Below are 23,935 nucleotides of genomic sequence, written 5' to 3' on the forward strand. Positions count from 1 at the left end.
GGCCAAGGAATTCCTGGAGAATATAGTTCGAATACATGGTTTCCCTTCCGTACTAGTTTCAGATCGTGGAAGTCAATTAATTTCCCATTTTTGGAGGAAGTGTTGCCAACTAGCACAAATAGATGTGCGATTATCCACCAGCCACCACCCCCAGACCGACGGACAAACCGAGAGGACAAATCAGACTCTCGAGCAATATCTTCGGTGCATGTTGCACCAATCCGAGTACAATTGGAAAGACATTCTTTGGATCGCAGAATATGCATACAACAATTCTATGCATTCCGGAACCGGTCAAACTCCTTTTTATACTTTGTATGGTCACCATCCTCGAACCTCTGACCTAGATCCACCTCTGACCCTGGGAATGCCCGCAGTAAATCATCTGCATTCCACAATAACCCGAGCCTTCAAAGAACCTACAACTCAAGAAAAAGTACAAAGAAAACGCTGATTTGCACCGAAGTAAAACACCTCCTTACCAAGTAGGAGACCAGGTTTGGCTAGCAACTAGACATTTATCTCTCAAGGGCCCACGGACTTTCAATCCCAGATTCATTGGGCCTTACCCCATCAAAGCCATAATCAACCCAGTGGCCTTTAAACTGGATTTGCCTTCCAACATGCGTATTCATCCCGTTTTTCACGCATCACTTTTGAAACCGGTACAACCAGGAACCTGACTGTCCAAGCCTCCAGATCCTATTCAAATTGATGGGGAATTAGAATTCGAAGTGAAAGACATTTTAGACTCCAAAATGTTAAAGTCAAAACTCTTCTATCTTGTTGACTGGAAGGGTTATGGACCTCATGAGAGATCGTGGGAGCCTAGTAACCATATTCACGCACCACGATTAATATGAAGGCTCCACCGTAGATTCCCGAACAAGCCAAAACCCCCGGAGGAAACAACCTTGGGAGGGGCCTTGTGGGGGGGTACTGTCATGATGCCTACCTCCAAGGAGCCAGGCCCAGCCCAGCAACCCCAGAGGCAGACATCATTTTCCCCAAGGACGTCTCAGCGGGCCCAAGTTGGGGCCTTTTGGACGCAGTCCTGGCGCCTTAGGCGCCAGGCTCATTCTGGACCCCAGTCCTGGCGCCTTAGGCGCCAGGCTCATAAAGCAAGACATGTGTGTAAGTGTTTTAATGTGCACTTACCTGAAGCAGACCGTGCTGCTACATCCAGGCCCTCTTGAGGACTGAATGGGACTACTTTATCTTTTGGACTACTTTATCACTCGGGTGTGGTCTGAGGAAGAATACATACCTGAGTGGAAGGATACATACCTGGAACTACTTTAAAGGCTATTTAAACCAGACCCGAAGAGCAGCACATGCTTTGCGTTGTTCTGCATCTAGCAGCTGGACGCTCACCGTGTTTGCTCCTGCATTCGGACTTCTGCCACGCCTGCCAGCATCCTGATCACCTACAAAGGAAGAGAAAGAGAGAATAGGAGAAGGAAAAGACTTTACCTGCAAGATCCGCATTCCGGAGTCAGCTCGCCGACGATCCTGCAAAGGAAGACACTTAATTTAAAAGCACATTGCATCGACCGCCGCAGCGCCGCATTCCACTCACCTTCACAGGGCGCCTCCATGTTCAGCAGCGATCACCCGGATTCGCAGCCACGCTTCCACGCATAGGGAGAAAAAGACAAGAGCAAAGGTGAGAGAGAGAAGGGAATGAGGAAACCTTAACCTCCATGTTAAGACTTACCTGTTGGGTCATTCCCTCTTCATTTCGGGTCCGCGCCGCATCCAGGCATTTCTGGACCCCGGCCCCTATGGGGAAAAAGACATTAGCGTCAATGAGCGAATGAAAAGACATTACCCAAAAACGCTCATCAAGACTTACCTGATTTCTACAGGGATTGCACCTCGCATCTCGGGTCGGTGCCTTTTCCCCGGCATTCCGTTCCCCCGGCCCCTATGGGGAAAAAGACATTGACATTAGCATATTGATGCAAGGACAAAAGGGGAACCTTTCAAGGAACTTACCTGGAAGCCAAGCAAGTTTGGTTCTCATAAAACCAAGAATCCAGTGAAGTAACTGGATACCAACGCGCCCCTGCATCAGAAGCAGGAAGGAGAGCTCGCCCTTCAAGACCCTAAGAAGGATACTTTTGCAAGCCGGACAAGCAGGAGTTGGGAGTCCGGTCCAGTCCATCTTCTGAGCCCCGCGCAACACCTTAGAAGAGGTCACAGCAGCACGATCCTGGCCAGCGCCTCCGTGGGAGTCAGGTGAGCGTAACAACAAGGGAATGGCAATAGTCATAATGGATACAACATATTATGACAATGGAATTAAAGAATTATTAAATGACGAAGGAACCTATATTAAGGTTGCACAAGACCCCACTAAACAAATAAAGGACATTATCGAAACAACATTGGAGAGAGCTACAGAGGAGGGATGGATCTCTGAGAAGACCAAGAAATTTCTCAGTAAAGAATTTCCAATAACACCTGTATTCTATGGATTGCCTAAAATACACAAGAACCAACAAACACCGCCACTGCGTCCAATAGTAGCAGGGACTGATAGTATCTTTAATCCCTTGGCAGTCTACGCAGATAAAGCCTAACAACCATTAGTCCAGACCACTACGACATATTTGAAAGATACCACAGATTTCCTAAACATACTGAAGAACTTACCAGAAATCAGGGAAGATGATATACTATTATCATTTGATGTACAAAGTTTCTACACTTCGATTCCCCACCAAGATGAACTTGAGGCCTTAGAATGGATGCTAGTTAACACCAACGAATGCACAGCGAATAAAGTCTTTCTAGTGGAACTAAGTAAGATCATACTTGTCAACAATTACTTCAGATATGGTAATCAATTTTACATACAAGCAGCAGGCACCTCTATAGGGTCATCAATGGCACCCGCATATGCAAACTTATTTATGTACTTCTTGGAGAGCACGCGAATATTAACCAAACAAAGATGACCAACTTGATAATTTGGAAAAGATTTATAGACGACATTTTTGTTGTCTGGCGAGGAACAAGGACAGATGTCGATTTATTTTTAGACTTCCTGAACTCAATTCACGATAGAATAAAATACACCATGGAAGTGGGTACACCCAAATTACATTTTCTGGACGTTGAATTGGAGATAGGACCTCAAGGCATAATAACAAACATATACCATAAGAAAACAGATGTGAACAATTCACTACATTATCTGAGTCACCACCCAGAACATCTACGAGACAATTTACCATACAGCCAATTTCTACGCTTGAAGCGTATAATATCGACACCTACAACATTGGAAGAAGCAAATCTCACCATGACTGAGAAATACAGAAAACGGGGATACCCAAACAACATTATTGAGAGAGCCAGAGAAAAAACAGAAAGACTAACAAGAGAAGAATTACTCACTCTAAGAGTAAAATCAAGAGAAACACAATTCATATATGCCCTAAGATATTCGGGACAAAGCCATCACATTGCCAGGATGATCAAGAAGAATTGGAGAATCATTGGAATGGACCAACAGTTGAATAAATTGTTCCCCAAACCACCAATCATAGCATACAAAAGAGGCCGGAATTTTAAAGATCAGCTAGTACATGCTGAAAGACCACCAAAAGACAAACAGATGACTCTACAAACAAGAAAAACAGGAACCTTTGCGTGTTTAAACTGTGGACATTGCAACAACATAATAAAAGGGACCCATGTACGACATCCATACAATGGTATGAAGATCAAACTCGGGGATTAACCATTAACCCCAATAGACCTGGAAAACGGGTGGATCATAGACAGAAAGCATTATAAACAACTTAGATCACTGTATGAATTGATTAGCATATGGACTGTAAAATAACTGGTGAGTCCAAGAAAGTATCAAGTGCTAGAATATGTACCTATTCTCACTGCATATGAGATCAACGGTGGTAAAATGTAATTTAAGTAACAAAATGAGAAAATTGACACAAATTATATTGAAATGTGGAAACACCATGTAGAGGAACGGGAATACATTATATACAATTTAAAATGTACAGAAGAGAACGAACAATATATTGTGACTAATGTTAATGGTTGGATGGCTTTTCATCTTTATTACCAAGAGATGAGAAAAATAAATTGTGAGCATGTTTATGATCACAGAATTAACTTGGGACACTCTATGCGTAAACATGGGATTACCTATTGCACAGAAGTTTGTCTAATGACATGGCATGCGCTTTTTTACTAAACCATCTTTGAATGGACAATGTTGCAATCAATAGCAGCTGCACGTGATGATCTCATCCGTGCAAGCTGCCAAACCATGAGATACTAACATAAACAATGAGCACATCGAACCAGTACGGAATGGCTGTGCGCTTGACATCATCGCGCTATCACGTGATGACGTCGCACATAGAACGTAAGTAAATAAAGCGGCGGCCATTTTGCGGCACTTGCACGCAAGGCTGCAGAATTTGCGCTTGGCAGTTGGAGAGACAGAGACTCCTGACTTATAAGGTAAATGCTGGAGACAGAAAATAGAGTTATACATGTACTAGGACATTGATTTCAGTTCGCCCTTTTTCTTAAGAGGATAACATAGTGACAAAGGATTTTTTCCCTTGGAACTGAAGGAGAGTTTTCTGATGAACCAAATTCCGAATAGTGATCACAAAGGGAAATATTCAGCCAACAAAAACCTATCAACAACCAAGTAGATAGGTAAGAAATTAAGTCTCTACAATCTTTGTATTGCAATAACATGGGAGACTGTTTATCACAAATTGGAACTTTATTTACAGAACGGTCCACACATTTAGATAATCAAAAGGTCAGCATTGGCACTAGGAGGGACCTAATTGCATCACCAAGGGCAGCTTACTGTACAAGCAGTGGTGAGATTCCAAACAGAAGTGGGAGACACCATTGGAAGTGTTCCACAGGTGAATATTTTAATGGATCTAACTGAAGAGTTAACATGTTAAAATCTGGATACCCAGTAGGGTATATATTTTTTTAACTGGATTAGTGTAAATGGGTGGAGCTATCCTTATTTATTCTGTATTGTTGTTATTGAGTTGAACAGGCAATTCTCTGAATAAGTGAAAAATCGTACTGAATTAGTTAAAATCACTTAGTTAATTATGAGATCATAATTAGAGTGACAGTAAAAAAACAATAGAATGATGGAATTTAAAACTTAACAATTTAAATTGTTCATTATAGATGGAACAACAGAACCTTTGAAGGGAATAGACAACTCCTGAAGAAGGGGAGCATCAAACCCCGATAAGCGTAGAGACACAAGTTAACATATTGTTATTCTATAAGAGATTGCCCCGAGGGGTTATTATTGAATAATTAAACATCACACTGTATATTGTCTATTTCGAATTGTGAAATGATCCACAAAGTGACATATTGTAAAGTTCTAAATTCAACAGATTGGTATTGTATATGGTCTAACAAAAATGAATAATTGTGTTTATATACATTTTTTTGAGTAAAGAATTCTTTATAAGACAGGAGTTACAAGCAAAGCGTTATTTTTGAATTACAGAATTGAACATACAGAAATCATTCATTAATTGTTTGTGTTTACAATATCGTTTGGGTGTGCAGGGGACGGGAGAAATCCACAAGTGTGTGGTTATCTGTTGTCTATAGTAACTGGAGATACTTTCACAGACGCCCCTATCAATACAGACACCAAATGATGCATCATGGGTTTTTATTTTGTAAATTCAAGTCATTCAGAAACTTGACGGAATAAAAAGGAAATGTGGCACACTATGGGCCATCCCTCTGTCGTTTCCCATGAGCTTCCCACCTCCCTAGCGCAGGCTTCACTATTCCCCAGTCAACTAGAGATCCGAAACAGCTAGTAGCGATAATTCTAACTAGAGTGATGGTATAAAGGCTTCAGCCTTTTCTATCTCTCTCCCTCTGGGATTTTCCTAGGCGGCACCTTTCATAAAAGTTCTCCGGGTTAACAAGATCTGGTGCTTTTTCAGATGCCCAGTTCCATTCACTCAACACTTCTAGGCCCTTGTGTTCCTGTGCCTGATGTTCCCTTACTCACTCTCCCTTACTCTGATCCCTTCTTCTCCTTCCCTGCTCTTTTTCCTCTCTACTATCTTCCTTCTGCTTTCTAATGGTCACACAAACTCCTAATTGCTAATCTTCTCTCTCCTCTCCTCTCCTCACTCTCCTCTCCCCTCTCTTCTTTACTCTCTCCTCTCCCGAACCAATGTTCTTCTACTATCCTTTCTACTCTCAGCTCTTCTCTTCTCCCCAGTCCTTAACTCTCTACTCTCCTCCCGTCCCTGCCACTCACTTTCATTAATCTCTTACACTTTCTCATACACCCTTCATACTTATCCTCCTACTCTCTCAAAACATACTCACAACTTCCAGCAATCCTCATGCACTCTTATAAACAGGTACCGATCTCTCACTCAACCAACAACTCACCTGCAACAATCACTACCACAGTCTTCTCAATTCTCTGCTGCAATCTCCTCCCTCCGCCTGGTCTCTTGATCCGCCTCCACTTCACTTAATCTCACCCAAACAGTCCCTGCTCCTGATATCTACAGGAGGGTTGTTATCCCCTCACTTCCTGTGGTGATTTTTCCTCCCTTCTTTTTTGGCTCATTTGTTCACCTGTTCCCCTGGGCCAATCTGATCATACTTTTCCCCCTCTGTGTAGTCCCACAGCGGCAGGAAATTTTAAAATCCTCACTTAACCCTGACTCCATTTTTGTTTGTAGCGTTCGCATTAGTCTCTTTGCCGTGGTGTTTGGTGACCATGTCACCGCTGCAGGGACATGTTGAGTTTTCTTTCAATGTGGCAATGGTTCTTGGGACTCTTGCTGGTGTTTCTGTGTCATTTATGAAGTGAGCCTTTCTTTTGGAGCATGGTGACTTCTATCTGCTACAATGCTTTCTGGTAGACGAAGCCCTGCGATGAAAGAAACAGTTCTCTGGCCAGCACAAGGTATTTCAGGCACTGGATTATTGATATCTTCCATTTGTAATAAGGCACAAAAGGAGGGACTGAGATTGGGGCCCTTCCAACTCCCTCACGCCACCTCTGGGGCAAGTCTGGCTCTGGTGAAAACGCTGGTAGGCGTCCTGCACCAGGTTCTGAGCTTTCCCTGTCTCCTCCTGACAGGACCAAGTCCCAAGCCTTGTCATATACCTGCACCCTTTCTTGTGAATCCAGCTCTTCCTGGGATTCTCTAGCTAGCTGGGGATACTTTGAGAAAAAGTCCACATTAGTTTGTTTGGACCCCACCTGGTGCACTACTGTAAATTATTAGGGCATGATTTTGTGAAAGGGATTACAATTGCTAAAAAATTGAATGGACGTTGATTGAAGCACCCATGCAAAAAATACATGGAAAAGATTAATAACACTGAGGGCCGAGATGTCCCAGCTGGCCCCCTCTGCCTCATGGACATCCTCATACAGCAGTCATGAGACAATCCAAGCTGGCACAAGAGACTTTGGAATGCATGCACTGCTGATTTCCCGCTGCAGGTTATTTTTTCCTGGAGCAAAGATGACAGTGGAAGGGTTGTCACCACTGCTGCGACTGGCTGCTGAGATTGATGTTTTAAGCACAGGAGGGGGAGCTACCCAGGGGCTTAGCTGGCAGATGCTCATACTCGGAGGAAGAGAAGGCTTGCTGCACGGCGGGAACCCCGCAGATATGAAATGAGGCAAATAGCTTGCATTGTGGATTCGAGGTGTTGCATTGAAGTCTGACTGAAGGTCGACATCGTGCTTAAGAGCATTCAAAACTGTGAGTGGTACAGACATGCAAGGCAGTGTTTAATGGAATGAGACATAATGTACACTGAGCTTAGACAAAATAGTGTTTCAAGGATTTCATCCTTATCTGTGCAGTTATATTTGCAGACATACAGCAAATCAGTTTTATATAAATAACTGTCCAGGATGTATGAGAAGAAGGACATATCTGGAAACTGGCAATATTAAAATAACCTTTGGCCATTAATAATACTCACCGATCTCTTCTCCATTTGCTTTTATATCCTCAAGTTAGGGAAATAAAACAATAATAGCAACGGAAAGAACAAGAAGAAGTTCAAACTTACTCAGACTTTTTCACATCCGGTACATCAACAAGCAGGAAGCCTAGCCGCTAGAGGCCCAGAAACTCCTCTACATGGTGGGCCCTGGCGATAGCAGAGCAGGGATGTATCAAAAAATCAATGTTTCATCTAGAGAACACAATTTTGATAATTGTCCGAAAAGGTGGCTGAAAAGGAGCAACAATCTGTCCAGACAATCCCAGTAGTGAAGCAACTGGGTAAAGAACTCAGTAGTACACGGAAACAGAGTTATGAAAAGCAGGCGTGAATATCTTGAAAAGCTTAATACGGGGGAAAGAAATCAGGGTTAGCTGCCTCCGCTCTGGTGCAGAAGGTGATGATCCATTTCCCTTTGCTTCTGGATGGATTCTGGATATGCTCAAACCGGAAGTACAAGATGACGCCATTTACATGAGTCTTATCAAATGATTATGCCGCTCCCAAAAAATACACAAATCTCCAACTGGAACAACACTCGTGGTCCAGTGAGCAGTTGCTCAGGGTAGAGAAATAATTTTAAGCATAGTAAAGGAAATAGGGAATCTGGATTACTGACAGCATAACATTCTACTTTCCCCAAACCTTGTTCCTGTGACCAAGAAAAGAAGAAAGATTGAATACAATTAAGGAAACTTACTTCGCCAAAGGTGCAAAAGCAAGCATGATCCTGCTTGCTAAATGAAGGATCACTTGGAAGGACAAGGAATACATCTTTTTGGATGCTGATACTGCTGAAGCGCTATTAAAATCTATACATGAAAAAGCCCCGGTTAATATGGACAAGGGATAAAGCGAGGTGATTTTAGCTAATGGCAAAGATAAGCATAGACTAGAAATAGGAACGTTTAGTTTCTTGGTTATATACCCTGCTGTAGCTAGTACAGCTATGAAAGCTATATGAGACTTTTTGCTTTGCTGTTGAGGGAATGTGGGAAAAGTGTAAAATTGTTATAGCTCATCTCAATTAGTAGATGAAGTGGAGTCTTTTTGCAAAAAACAAACACTGCATATCTGAGGGGTGGGTGAGCCTAGTGAATCCCACACCCTGCACTCTCTGGGAGGCACATAGGGTACAGGCTGGACCAACCCAGCCCCCCGTGGTAGGGCCCACTCATATTAAAGGGTGGTGAGTTTCTCAAACTCAACACATTAGCCAGTTAGGGATGACAATTTGTTTTTAAAAACATACAGATAACTTGTTTACCCATTTTTATTTAGCAATGCACAGTACACTTATTCTCATATGGTAGTAAATGTGGAACGGTTTACCTGATACACCTCTAAGTCATTCTCAACAGCAAGCTCCAGCTGTAAATCTAAATTCGGTGCATTGCATAGGGTCACATGATGCAGGGAAGGAACATGAAAGTGGTTGGGTCCATTCAGGGGTGGGAGATTATTGAGTCAGAAGGCAGAGCCAAACAAGTTATACATACCCGTTAGTGGGTGGCATGAAATACTCCCATCAATCAACAAAAACAACCACACCCGCAGGCGGGGGTCCATAACTTAGTAATTAAAGTGGTGAAATAATTTCCATACTTTGTCAAATGTATTCTAGTCTTGAACAACATCTTCTCTATATTCCAATATTTTAATACTGGCATACTCACGCTTTTCCCATATTTTCAAGATGGACCTCTGGGCCACTTGCATCACTCTGAGCAAGAATTACTTAATTCCTCAATCAAAGAAGAACAGCTGAATATTCAATTGCAAAACTGCCAGGGAAACACCCAAAGGAGCTTTCAATCTTAGAATACGTTTGAAGCTAGCAGCTACTTCAGTCCAACCTCTAAAATACATTTGCTGCTGATTATTTTCATTATCCGCTAGGCCTGATCTAATTGTTATCGCAAGGGTCTGTTACTTAGGTACGAGCATTCTCTGCTCAATGTCTAGCAGCAAGTATTTTAGCGATCGATCGAGAAACTCAATATCACCTTAAGCACACTGTCGGAGTCCGTTTCTTGTATGCCTCTCCCTAGATGAAAAGCTGTTAACAGACCAACAAACCTTGAAAAAAGACTCAGAAAAGGCCTCAGATAGTTTCACTCCATTTTTTATACGGAAATCTGCCCACTTATTGTTAGAACTACTTTACAATAGTTCCATTCTTTAAGAGTGTCACAGAGTCAAGAAGGATCAACAAAACGACCAGGAGATTTGTTCACATCTCACGTTAATTAAAATTGTTTAACAGGGTTACATTTAATGACCGAAGAAATAAGCCATGAAATCCGTCGAGTTGTGACATTTTCTTCAAGATGGTTCAAAGATGATTCTTCAAAATGGTTCTTCCAGATGATTCCACAAAGGGAGAACAACAATGATTCACTTGAAGGGGCGGGACCTCAACCCCTTATATAGTAACTTTGCAACAGAGATTTGGTCCATTCGAAGCCTTGTGTAAGGGTCCAATCCTTGCTATTGCAACAATACTATTCATTGTGATGTCAGATCCCAGAGTGCCTTGTCTGAAGGAATTTAGGGGGTGTCACAGGAAGGAAGTAGGGGCCTAGTAAATCCAAGATGGCTGGCTCCAAACCCCTTTGTGAAGCTACCCTTCAAGCAACACTGGCCATCCATCTATCCCTAGTCTGCTTGAGATAAAAGGGACTCCAGTAGTTACCTCCCTGGTGTGACTTTGTGATTGTGTTGCAAAGACGCCTTTGAAGCTCCCAACCCTCACCCCGCCCTTAGAGAATGTATGTACTGTTCTCCTGAGAAAAGTGTCACAGTTTCCCAGCAGAGAAAGATCATGGACAAGGCCTACCATCTGTCATGGTTGAAACCAGGCAAGACGCAATGCACAAATGGCTCTGCCCTGCAGGCCCAGTGGAAATAATAATGACATCAGATTGGGTTTTGGCAGTTTTAACTGCATTTCCTCACCTGCAATCTGCCACTATTTATCTTTGGGCAAAGCTCTAAAAGTAGACGAATGAGGTTACGCAGTTAAAGGTATTTTGAACATGGGGTGGTACGGCAGAATCAGGAGTCAGACAAGATGGTATTTTGTTTAAGTGGTTCTTTATTTTTAACAACCAAAAAATCTGTCCCTAAGTTTCTCAGCCCTACTTTAAAGGAAAGGAAAAGGTGTCTAAAAGAGTGCTTGTCAGAATGTCCTAAAATACCCAAAGTACGACATCCAAAAACCTGTCCTAGTCTGAGTTCTATCCCTACTATTATAAACAAAAAATGAGCCTAACTTTAACAAAGGTGCAATAAGGGTCTTGACCCAAACAAAGGAAATAGTGGCTGGTTTCTAAACCTACCATTATGTCTCTATTAGAAAAAGGTGTTCTAGGCCCCATTACACAGTTCAATAATAAAGATGCCAAGTGTCTCGACCACCTTTCCTTCCTCGGGTTGGTATCAGGCTGTGATTTGTGGTAAGTCTCTTTCTCCCGGTATTACTAGGGACTTTGCCTCTTCTGGTCTTGGGGTTTCCTTCACACTTAGGTGAAGTTCAATGCCTGGTTCATAAATCCACACCAGGCATTCTCCTTGGGCTCCCCACCAAGGAGTCTTGTGGTACTTCCCCCAACTAGGTATCTCCTGGTTGTAACCCCTCCCTGGGGTCTCAGGTCTCACAACCCTCCTTGCGGTTTGGTTTCTCTCACCCCACCTATGGGTCTGTTTCCTCTTGCCCCACCTTGGGGTTGGGTCTCTGTTACACCGCCTTAGGGTCAGGTTTCTGTTTCCCCACCTTGGGGTCCGATGTCTGTTATCCTGCTTGGTGTCTAGTCTTTGTTACCCCACCTTAAGGTGTGGTCTCTGCGCCCCACCTAGGGCTCTGGTCTCTGGTACCCTAACTTGGGGTCTGGTCTTTTTTACCCTGCTGTGGGTCTGATTTCTGTTACCTTGCCTTGGGGTCTGGTTTGGCCTCTTTTCACTCCACCCAGTTGCCTGCAGCAACTGCATTCCTTCTGTCTTCACGTAGTGCTTCTCCAGGCAGGCTTTCAGGTAGGTTGATGCAGCTTCTCTGCTCCGGCTCCTTCCTGGTGTTCCGCATTTAAAGGAGCTAGCGCTCGCTTCCCGCTCTCCTTCTGCAGGGCTTTGGCGTTGGATCCTTGTCACGCCACTCATCCTCTGCACGGATGCTTTTCATGGCTTAACCGTCTCGTGGGCTGGCCTTTTCCGGTTCGTGTTTCAATAGGGCCGCTCAGCTTTCTGCGGGCTCAGCTGCTGCTGGATCCGCCATGTTGGACGGGTGCTCATTTCTTCCTGCCACACCGCCCAGGAGGAGATCTATTCTTCTCTGCAGTTCTGCAGAAGTTTCTTCCTCTCCTGTAGTAACACTAATTGGTTCTTTATCTTCCACACCGCAAGAGTATGGATCCATATTGCGCTCTCATCTCTGGGATGAGGATGGTGTCTGAAAAGGGTCAGAAACCATACTAGTCATTTGTGTAGGGATTTGCAATTTATTATACAAGTCAACTCCCATATAACCAACCACATTTTTAACGTCTTGAGACCAGGATGGATAACATATCCCTGGTGAGAGACTGCCTGTCCTCTCAATGGGGTCACCCGCAGTGATATCGCGCTAGCCCTGTGCCCCGGGGGATGTTTAGCTTAGCAGGTTCACCTTCCTAGTCCCAAAGGGGGTGGCGCCCCATTGGGGAGAGAAGGTGAATTGCCTGGATTCATCACAATGACTGCCAGTATCTTTAAATACAGCCCATGCCAATTGGAATTAATAGGGTTCCAGCAGTTTCTTTAGGAAGACATATGTTATTCTCTATCTGCCAAATCACATTGCAGCTACTGGTGTGTCAGTATACAGGATCCAGGCAAGTACATATGCATGAACTATACTTTTCAGCAAGGAGCATTTTGGAAGTGGGGTCTGTTTAGCAGAGCCCACTCTCTCTGAGAGAAAACCACTTATCATTTTACATAGCAAAAATAAAAAACAACTCAGAACATTCCGTCACAATGAGATTAGCGAAAATGGGATTGCCAGGCTACTCTTTGTAACATATCCAAAATGCAGGGATATGATGGGAGGGGATGGACATTGGGGAGATAGGGATGAGGAGGAAGGGCAGTCGGGAGAGAGTATGGAGCAAGTAGGAGAAATGTAGGGAGATAGTGAGTAATAGCAGTAAGAGGAGAGAGGAATGCATGGTAGAAGGAGAATTGAGAGGAGAAGAAGAGCAAGGTGGACAGAGGAATGAGAAGGTTCAGAGTGGTGCTGAGTGTTAGTCAGAAGAGTGTGCAGGGGGAAAGCCCTCAGAGAACAGTATATGAGTGAGTCATTGCAAAGCTACCCAAGGCCATAGGCAACCAAAATGCAAGGTACAAGGCAAACGTGAGACACTCAGGGTGGAGTTAAAGCAGAATACTGTGACAGATTTAAGAGGCCGACTGTAGTAATCAGGGGAAACCCTTGTACAGGATTTTGGTAGAGAAATGGTGGAAGGCAGTATGGGGCCGGGGAGTGTACGGCATGGAGTGAGGCCCTACGCCGTGGAGGTGGGTGACTCTCTGGTTGTATTTCAAATGTTTATAATTTGAAACATTTACATATTGCCTGTGTGTATGCCTAACAAGGTTGATATTGGCATAATGTTAATCCAATGTATCTATGACATTAATTCTATATTTGTCTGTGTTTGAGGGATGGCTCACAGAGCAGAAAGGCTGAATTCAAGATATATTGATACGAGTTACTTTATCTGTGCATGATATTTGCACAGTTGAACTACCTGATAAGCTTGAAAACAATGTGCTGTTTTTAATTCTGAACCCTTGAACAAAATGTACTGCTTTGTACCATGTGCTACCCCAACCCATGTATCACTGACTTATCCCATTCCACCACAGTAGGGGCCAATAATTCGTCCATGATGCTCCTCGATCACACAAAATCCATCCCTACTTTGGCAAAGGCAGGTTCACCGAAGTGCAGCCTGCCAATTCTTCCGAGCATGTATCATTGGCTTGCCCTGCACCAACAAACCCACTTCTTGTGAAGTGATGCTAGTGGTCTTGCTGCCTCCTAAATACGTCTGATCTCAGTTCTCCATGACAACTGATGAAGAGACTGCTACAGTCTGAACAGGAAGGTTCCTACACACGGTTCCCAGTAAGGCTCTCTTACAGGAGTATTTCAAAATTCTATGCCATCTAACACACCTGCCCTCATAATCCCAGTTGTGGAAAGGCAGAAGATTTGTATGGCAGCATTTCATCAGCAAACCCAACAAAAATACACTGTGATCGGAAAAGCCACACTCTTTGAAAATATCTGTGATCAAAAGGAGGTCATCTCATCGGAACATACAAACTAAACAACACATAGATTAATCTAATATTAGAAACATAGCCAAATGTGGAAATGCTCTTCTTGCAAATTCAGGAACCTGGTATACCAGGAAGGTGTGAAGGAAATGTGCAGCTTTGTTAGAACATGTCAGAGTTATATTTTACACACAGTAAAGGCCAAGGGGCAGACACCCTCTACAGTAAGTTTCATCTTTCCAGTACCTCGTCTTTGCCTGTGGTATTCATAGTCTTCATGTTCTTTATGGACAGTAAAGTGTTTAGAAACCTTTGGTGAGGGCCTCCTCGCAACTTCCTCTAAATCATCTGAAAAGTCAGTAGTCTCCAGAAGGGTTTCTCCACTGTGCTGCATTGGCTGCTCCACCTGGCTGTCCTCTGAACCACCGCTCAGGTCTGGGGTGAAAAAGAACTTTGTTAGTAATGGAAGAGTACTTGGTGGATTCCCCAGCACGTCGTCATCATAAATTGCCACAAATAAGATTTGCGTTGAATGCACGGACAACTACTGAAAAATATCAACTAACAAAGTTATTACATACTGTAATAAAAGATTAAAACATGACTCACATTTTTAAAATATAGTACGATCAAAGCCTTCTAACAAAAAATAAATACATTGCCACACTTTGGAAGTTATTAAAATTATAAAAAAGAGAGCATTTAGAAAGAGGAAACTATGCGTGTCAACAGGTTTTTACAGTCCTGCTTAAGCTACTATGCTAGATCATCACCAGCATCCAATAAAATAGAACTTGACCTCTTCCATGCCTTACAGATAAACTTAGCAATGGTAAAAGCAACCACAGGTGTGCTTGCAGCGATAAGCCCAAACGAGTGCTTCTTGTAGATTAGTTATTCTACCCGCAAGTAGGAGGGGTTTGCACATTCCAGGTCTCGTATTACGATATAAACCGTGCAAGAAAAAAGAAATCCACAGATTCCAGAGCCACGCCACATACGTTACCAATCTCCATAGTGTCAAATTTAGGGAAAGGATACCAGAACAGTACTTTATATAGAGCGCGAGCATCTCAGGAGACCATATATCAATTGGGGATGAGGTAGGGCTGCCTCACGTTTTGTTGCCATCACTGGCTGCTAGCATAACTCCTTAATATGCTTTTATTGTGATGGGGATCAAAGCTGGGTTTTCCTATAGATTAGTTCAACCCAATGAGCACAACAGACTTTTTGGACCAAGGCAAGGATGTTGCACCTCTTAAGCCCATCACATCGCAAAGGTGACTTTTATGGACTGAGTCAGCCTCAGCTACCCATACTCTGGTTCATAAAAGGATGGACCTAAGTGCAGCATCCTTTCTTATAATTGTTAGGCCCAGCTCTGCCTCTGTGTCTCTCCTCCACAAGAGCCACCTGATCTATTGTGTTTTCATGTTGTGCCCAGATGGCTGCAATCAATGTGATCCATTACCTCTTTGACAAAGAATCCCACAAAATGTGCTGGTTGGTAAATTGATTGGAAAATACTTTTATTAATAACAAAACCAAGCCGGGGCGTGTGGAAGAAATCCTAACTAGCCCTACCTCGAAGAGGGGTTTCCATGCCTCAACAAAACTGTCTAATGAAACTGTGTCAGAATGTCCAAAGTAAAGTTTGCCGTCCTGTGTCGGGATCCTAACCTATCCCTCACAAGCTAAACTCAACAAAAGGTATTCATCCCCAGCATTATTGTTTCATTTGCTCTGCAACACAAAGAATACTATACAAGCAGCGTTTTGTTTTCTGCACGTGTGTTTTCGCTTATCCATCTTAAAGCATGCACAAAACTGTTCCAAGTTTTCTTACATGCCACATTTATTGTCTTAACCACCCTTTCTTCGATGCTCACCAGCCCCTCTGCACGGCACTGTGCTATTCCCCTTTCCCACTTCCCGGTGTGCAGCGCTGAACCCTGGATTTGCATCAGGGGTAAGTGTGGCCCCATGGCACATCGTTCCCCAGGAAGGTCTAACAGTGTATTCTTTAATGGACAGTGGCCACTTGTTTTCCCTTTTGTGCCCCCTCTGTTACATATTCCAGAACCATGTGCTTACTCTTCTCGTCATGAGCCAGCTCTTCATGGAACAAACTGTAGCAGATCATACTGTTAGAATATAAGAATAATATGCATCTTTCTTAGCTCTAAGCTAATTCCTTTTTTGCGATCAAAATCGTGTTTTTTCAGTAATATTCTAAATGGCATCGCATTTGTCAGTCATTGAGTAGAAACAAAATGGGAATGTGTTCATGACTTCCTCTGTCAGTCATTATAAGAAATGGCTGGGACCATGGAGAGGGCATGTATCAGTCACCTGGCCTTCACCGATAAACCTAGGTTAAATAACATTAAGGATAGGACCATCTATTCTGCGAAGTAAGTTAAGCTGTTCCAATATGGCTGTATTCTCTTCTTTAAATGCTATGTAAATACTGACTGCACCAAGCAGAGGTTAGCTACACATTGAGTCATAGGGCCTGATTCACAAACACGTTTTATAATGGTGCAACCCCATTGGAAAACGCTCTGCGAAATCAGGCCCATAGTGTTCAGCCTTTCCACTTTGTTAAACACACAAAAGGTATCTTTTTAAGGTTATACAAATAGGGTGACCATTGTTGGAACATAGGGCAAGTGGATTCTGTATTTAAGGCCTCAAACACAAGTCACCGTCCGTGAACTGGCTGAAAGAGTTTGTCATTAAATCCATAAGTAAAGTGGAAACTAGCAAAAAAAATAAGAACTGTTGAATATGTAATTTGTTTTGCCTTCTGGGGATTAGGGCATTGTTATGTATGCAATCTGAACATATTTGTATTGTTATCTCTTGTAAATGAATAACAAATTACCTATGCTGATGCAGGCTTCACCTTTTGTATAGAGGGAGAAGCAGTGTACTATTCAGGCACTTCAATTCTCCACTCTCGATGAAATACTGGTCGTGGAAAACCTGAAGTCCGCTCGAGTGTATGATATGCACAAAATAAATCTTACCTTGTAATTTTGAAACTCAGTCTCAGATACTCTACTTTGTTTAAATTATAGCGCTCAGAAGTCTCAATACCGTTTTTTGGAAATATCCCTTTCAGCTACTTGTAAGAGTTAAATTTTTACATGGCCCCACAGCTCATTGTCATACAGTGAAAATGCCATAGCCTGAGAGGCTTTAAAAGGAGCAGGGACTATATGCTCCCTGATGTTTGGCTAAAAAATATAAAATACCCCCAGCCCTTTCAGTGCTAACTCACTTTTTCCTATTAAGAACTTTCAGGAGCCAGAAGAGGAAAAGCACACTCTTGAGTAATCATAGTGCTGCACGACTTCCAGTGGTGACCCACTCACCATTATCTTACCCATAAATTCACACCTCCATAACTTGGTCTCAGAACTATTGAGATGAAGCACCTTTTGGCATCAGAAACTCTCAAAACATGTAATCACTTTCATAAAGGCATTCTATGTTATGGCCAACATTATGACATCATCTGCAAACAAAAGGACTGGGACGTTAACAGGAACTACCCTGGGTGTATCAACACTGGCAAGCTACACCTAGACATCAAGAGTATTGATAAACAAATTAAACAAAGTCAGGTCAAGACACACCTCTGTCTGACACCTTTCCTGATAGGAAATGCCTCTGTGTCCTCCTCCACAAGAGCCACCTGATCTATTGTGTTTTCATGTTGTGCCCAGATGGCTGCAATCAATGTGATCCATTACCTCTTTGACAAAGAATCCCACAAAATGTGCTGGTTGGTAAATTGATTGGAAAATACTTTTATTAATAACAAAAGCAAGCCGGGGCGTGTGGAAGAAATCTTAACTAGCCCTACCTCGAAGAGGGGTTTCCATGCCTCAACAAAACAGTCTAATGAAACTGTGTCAGAATGTCCAAAGAAAAGTTTGCCGTCCTGTGTCGGGATCCTAACCTATCCCTCACAAGCTAAACTCAACAAAAGGTATTCATCCCCAGCATTATTGTTTCATTTGCTCTGCAACACAAAGAATACTATACAAGCAGTGTTTTGTTTTCTGCATGTGTGTTGTCGCTTATCCATGTTAAAGCATGCACAAAACTGTTCCAAGTTTTCTTACATGCCACATTTATTGTCTTAACCACCCTTTCTTCGAAGCCCACCAGCCCCTCTGCACGGCACTGTGCTATTCCCCTTTCCCACTTCCCGGTGTGCAGCGCTGAACCCTGGATTTGCATCAGGAGTAAGTGTGGCCCCATGGCACATCGTTCCCCAGGGAGGTCTAACAGTGTATTCTTTTATGGACAGTGGCCACTTGTTTTCCCTTTTGTGCCCCCTCTGTTACATATTCCAGAACCATGTGCTTACTCTTCTCGTCATGAGTGGTACTTTCTAGCTGTATAAGGTTGCTCTTGTACATCTCCTCCCCGCATTAATCCACTTTACTTCAAATGTATGCCCCAGAAACATACTCCTAGTCCTGCACAAGGCCATTTGTACCAGACATCCTCCCTCTTCTGCTGTCACCTCTTGTGGCAAGAATTGCTTCGGCGTTTCTGTGAGATGTGGGATGAGTGATGTAAGGAACTCATAGTGGCAACAAGTATGACAGACACAAGTGATCACAGTTCAAGGGTGTTTATTAAACTGTATGCAGGTTGGAAAAATAACGCCTAAACTAAACCTAAATCTAAGATGGGAGCAAGTGTCGACCATCAAATGAAAAATAAGAACGTCCTAGTGATGTGTCAAAATAAAAGTGGCCTTTACTAATAAAAACCTATTGCCAATCCTTGCAACTAATACAAAAGAGTGTGGGATTGTTTTTTCGAAAAAAGAAATAAGTGTTCTCAAATATTATGTCTGGATGCGGTAGCCTTGGGTTCCCTTGACCATGTTTTGAGCACGGGGTAAGGTGGGATCTTTGAGCACAGTGCACTCTCAAGCTTCTCCAGCACAAGACGACAGTTCAGCTTTCAGCTCTCAGGTCCGTAGATGGACAAGTCTTGTTTCTCTTGAAAGTCACTTGCCCTCGAGGAACTGACGTATTCAACAAATAATAAAACAAAAGTTCCTTTAACCAAATGAATGTTTGTTAGGGTGATAAGCGTTCACCCCAGGTTCCCCCTCTTCCGGGAGCAGACCATTCTTGTTACTTCAACGTATTCACAAGACAGTTCCTCCCTTTGTGAAATTTAGGTGACAGCTTTCCACCCCTGGATCTCCCTCAACCGGGCTTGGATCCCAAATGACAATGGGGATACTTCCCTTACCCTTGAAAGACTGTTTTTAATGTTGGGTGATTGCTTCACCCCTGGGTCCCCCTCTTCCAGGCGTAGGCCCCTCCTGATTCTTAGCCTCCCACGGTTGGGTTCACTGTGGCTCTCTTTAACAATTTAGGTTGATGATGGTTCACCCCTGGCTCCCCCTCTTCTGGGTGCAGGCACCTCTTGATTCTTAGCCTCCCTCGGTCGGGTTCACTGTGGCTCCCGATTAGAGTGATAGTGCTTCACCCTTGGGTTCCCCTCTTCCGGGCGCTGACCCCTCTTTACTTTCACAGTTTAGTTTTACACATTTCAATGTTTGCGGGATTCGCCCCTGTTTTCTTTCACTGTGGGATTCACTTCCCTTACTTTTCAACAGTTTGTAGATCAAAGACTTTTGACTGTAAGGGGATTTTGCTTGACCCCCTGTATCAGCACTTTGACCTATCCTGGCCTTTTGGTATATGTAGTTTCAAACAATAATTGGTCGACAGGAGTCTCTCGAGTTAGCACCCACGGGGTGGTGATCCCCTCTGAAGCTGGTCTTCTCTTTAACAATTTTACAGTTCACTTTGCTTTCAACTTGCCACTTTGTGACTTTCAATCAACAAAGCCCGGCTCTAATCAGTACTCCCTCTGACTCATCAGCTGTGACGAACCGCTGGGCAGTCCTTCTTTCTAGAGTCAAGACCGGTACCATGATAGCAGGAATCTTTCTCCTTCCTGCTTGTTGGCATCTGCTGCAAGACAATTGGGCTTTTGTTCGCAGCCTTATGCTCTCCTCCATGAGGTTTTGCAGGCCTCGGACGAAAAGGGCAAGGTGGCTTCTCTCCTCGGCACCTTCTCGCTTCCCGCCGCCTTTCTCCTTCTCTTGAACTGACGCGCCTGGTTAGCCACCTCTTCGTGCTGTCTGCCGTGCTCATACAGTGTTCGCTTGCTCCACATTTTATCCCTGTGGGAAAAAGAAAGGCCTGTCCGCTGTGTGTGATTTAAGTCAATTGCCTGACTCTTGTGTTGGTACATGTCAGGTAAACAGTTTTATTACAAGTCTGTTGTCTTTCATGAGGTAAAACAGTTTGTTTTGGAAAAGGGAGGGGTTGGAGTGTCAGAGTATCCTAAAGGACGGGAAGGGGAATGTTTGTGCAGTGAACGGGAATGACCGGGATGGAGAACAGAACATAGGGGATTGTGGGAACAGTAATGTTCTGTCATAGTAGATTGGATGTTCGGGACAAAATAACCAGAGAAATGTGGAGAAGAATGTCTGGGGTTGTTTGGGTGGGATGCAGGAGAATATTGATTGTGGGGTAGATAATCCTTGGATACAAGCGGGTTAGACATTTTAGGGGATGGGTTCTGTATGGACAGGTTATTGGATCTGGGTGGAAGAGATTTAATGGGAGGGGGGAGGCAAATGAAGGCCTCAGGGATTTCGTCCTCTTCTTCCGCCTCGGTACAATACCGTGCCTCACCTTGGATATTCCCCGTAGCATAACCCCGGTCTCCCTCAACCAGGTGATCCTCCCCCACTAGTCAACCCCCAGGAACTGGATCCAACAGTGATGGTCGTGTCCTGGCCACCTGGATAAGGGATTCTCAAGGTCTTGCTGGGAGGATACCCTCAGGTTTCTCACAGTGAGCACACATAGCATGTGCCTTTGGTGATCCCCAGTCCCACCTTCTTCATTTCCCCATACCATAGGTTTTCTGAGGCCAGGTCCAGCCCCTCCCCAACAATTTTGTAGAATTCTATTGGGCTAGTTATACTTCGCTTAGTGCGTGTCTCCCTATCACCACCAGCTGATGGGCCCAATTTATCCTTAGGTGTTAAATGCCAGAAAAGAAGAAGACGCAAAACAAAGATGCAGAACAATACACCACTGTTTACATTTAACCCACTCTTCTCTTTAATCCCACCCCTCATCTTTTTCCTTGTCCATCCTCTATTTCTATTACGGGTCTTTTGTAACACCTTATTATAGCACAAAATGTTAATGTAAGTTGGCTAATACTCCCCATCAAGTGATTCCACCTCTTCCTGATGTGCTGCTTGTACATGCACGGTTTTCTTTTATTTTCACTGCCGTGGGTGTTGAGAAGACCACTTGAAAAGGACCACAAAACCGAGGCTCCTTCCACTTTCTCACTGTGTTTCAAATATGTACTTTGTCCCCTGGATAAAGAGGCTGTGTTTGTGGAAATGTTTGACGGTCTTGTGCACAGTGATCAATATTGGTTTGCTCACTTGTAGATTGCTGGACCTGGCGTGAGATCTAGCGAAGCACATTCGTCACCTCAGTTAAATAGTCTTTCATTTCCAAGGATTTCTGAGCTAGGGATAGCATATGAAATTGAACATGAAAGAGGTACTGGCGCATGCATTCTCCTTTCTGTTACAATTTAATGCAGAGTAAGGTGGTGCTCCACAGAAGGTGTGTTTCGAAGGGCGAAAGGTGCACGAGGGAGGCAAAAAAGCCAATTTCGGCACATAGTAGTTGTTAGCTTAGCCATGCGCTCTTTTTTTTTTGCAATCCATTCATTCTCTCCACAGCCCATTTGCCTGCGGGCGGTAAACTGTGCAAAGTCTGTGTTTGATCCCCAAGAGATGTGTTATCTCCTTAAGGTGATCGTTGGCGAAGTGTTGGCCATTATCTGACCTTATCTCCTCACATACACCCCCTCTTGTGAATACTTCCTTCACCAGGAACTTTGCTGGGGATTTTGCATTATTGTTTGCACAGGGCCTGCCTCAAGCCAACGTTAAAATGGACAGACCACTACGATTAGGAATCTGTAGGAGGCACATCTTTCTTGCATGTCAACATAAATTATATGCAAGTCCCGTAAGGGCCCTTCTGGGCATGGTATCATTCCCCGTAAAGTATGGCCAGGCAGAAACTGTTTGTAAACCATACAATTTTCCATGAACTCATTCACTTGCTTATGCATGGTTGGAACGTACCATCCCTCACTCAGTTCTGCAGCTATGCTTTCTTTGGATGAATGGGTGGGGAAATGCAGCTATTCTAAAGCAACATTTAACAATCTTCTGGGCATAACAGGATTCCCGGTGCTATTCTGCCGCCAAATCAGGTCCATTGGTGACAGTGAACATCCTCTTTTTATCCACAGTTCTTTTTCCACGTTTGGTACCTCTCCTTGTAATTCTATTCTTTGTACTATGGGGTCATGTTAAAGTTGGCCTCCCTTTCTTCCTCCCCACACTTCTTCATTTCTGCTGTGATGAGTGGCATTGTTTTCCCTTCTGCAGGGCACCTCTGAACTCCCCTTCCCTCTGGTACATATGCTGCTGCTTTTGCCGCTATGTGGGCCATTTCGTTCCCCATTGATGTCTTGTCTTGTTTTCCTGTGTTTGTGGAGCATTTTATTATTGCCACCGCTACTGAAACCTTCAGGGCCTCAATTAATTATTTTAGTAGTTCTGCTCGTTGTACATGGGATCCGTCACTTTTTTGAATCCCCTTCTTTCCCAACATGCGAGTCCTGAATAGATGGTTGACGTGACATAGACAGAGTCGGAAAAGATGTCTGCTGTATGCCCGGCCATCATTTTTAGTGCTCTTTCTTATCATCGCCACTAATTCTGCTGCCTGTGCTGAATAATGCAAAGGTAGTCACTGCTGAGATGTTATTACATATTCCCCATTTATGTAGCACACTACTGCCACACCAGTATGTCTCCCTCCTGTCTCTGGGTCAATACTTGATGACCCGGCAATATAGACCCTGTCTGTTCCTGCTATTTTTTCCTCCTTTACCTGTACATTCCCTTCCATCCTGTTCACGTGCGCTGCACAATCATGTATGAAATCCCCTTCCTGTATTGGTTCTGCTATGTAGATTGCTGGGTTTACACTTCGGCACCTTACCACCTCTATGGCTAGGTTGGTTAATATGACCTCATATCCCGATGCTCTTTGGGTAGTTAGTGTATGTTTTGATTTCTCAAGAATGGCGAATTATGAGTGTTTCACATACAATACTACGGGACACCCCATGGTAATCGATGATGCCTTCTCAATTGCAAATGCTGCAGCCACAAGCAATTATTTGCAAGGGAAGTGTCCTTGCATTACTGGGTCTAGGCTTCCAGTGTAGTAAGCTAGTGGTTGATGTCCCTGCGGCTTATTTTGTGTGAGGACAGCCGTCATCACTGGGCCATCTGAATGTCAGAACAAACAGAATTTTTTGCTGTAAATTCGGGTAGCTAACAATGCTGCATGTGCCAGTGCGTCTTTTAGTACGGTAAAACTTTCATTCATTTCAG

The 23,935-nt window shown here is 43.6% G+C and overlaps 1 protein-coding gene across 1 annotated transcript in view; it reads right to left on the reverse strand.

Moving 5' to 3' along the window:
* The window catches only part of SPMAP2L (sperm microtubule associated protein 2 like), a 368,678-nt gene that overhangs the window by 211,932 nt on the left and 132,811 nt on the right, over window positions 1-23,935 (reverse strand). Inside the window, exon 4 of the mRNA XM_069626161.1 lies at window positions 14,611-14,799. Within this exon, the coding sequence (XP_069482262.1) occupies window positions 14,611-14,799 (189 nt within the window). The remainder of the gene's footprint in view (window positions 1-14,610; window positions 14,800-23,935) is intronic.

Source organism: Ambystoma mexicanum, chromosome 6p (genome assembly GCF_040938575.1).
Source record: "Ambystoma mexicanum isolate Mex_15411 chromosome 6p, UKY_AmexF1_1, whole genome shotgun sequence".
NCBI lineage: Eukaryota > Metazoa > Chordata > Amphibia > Caudata > Ambystomatidae > Ambystoma > Ambystoma mexicanum.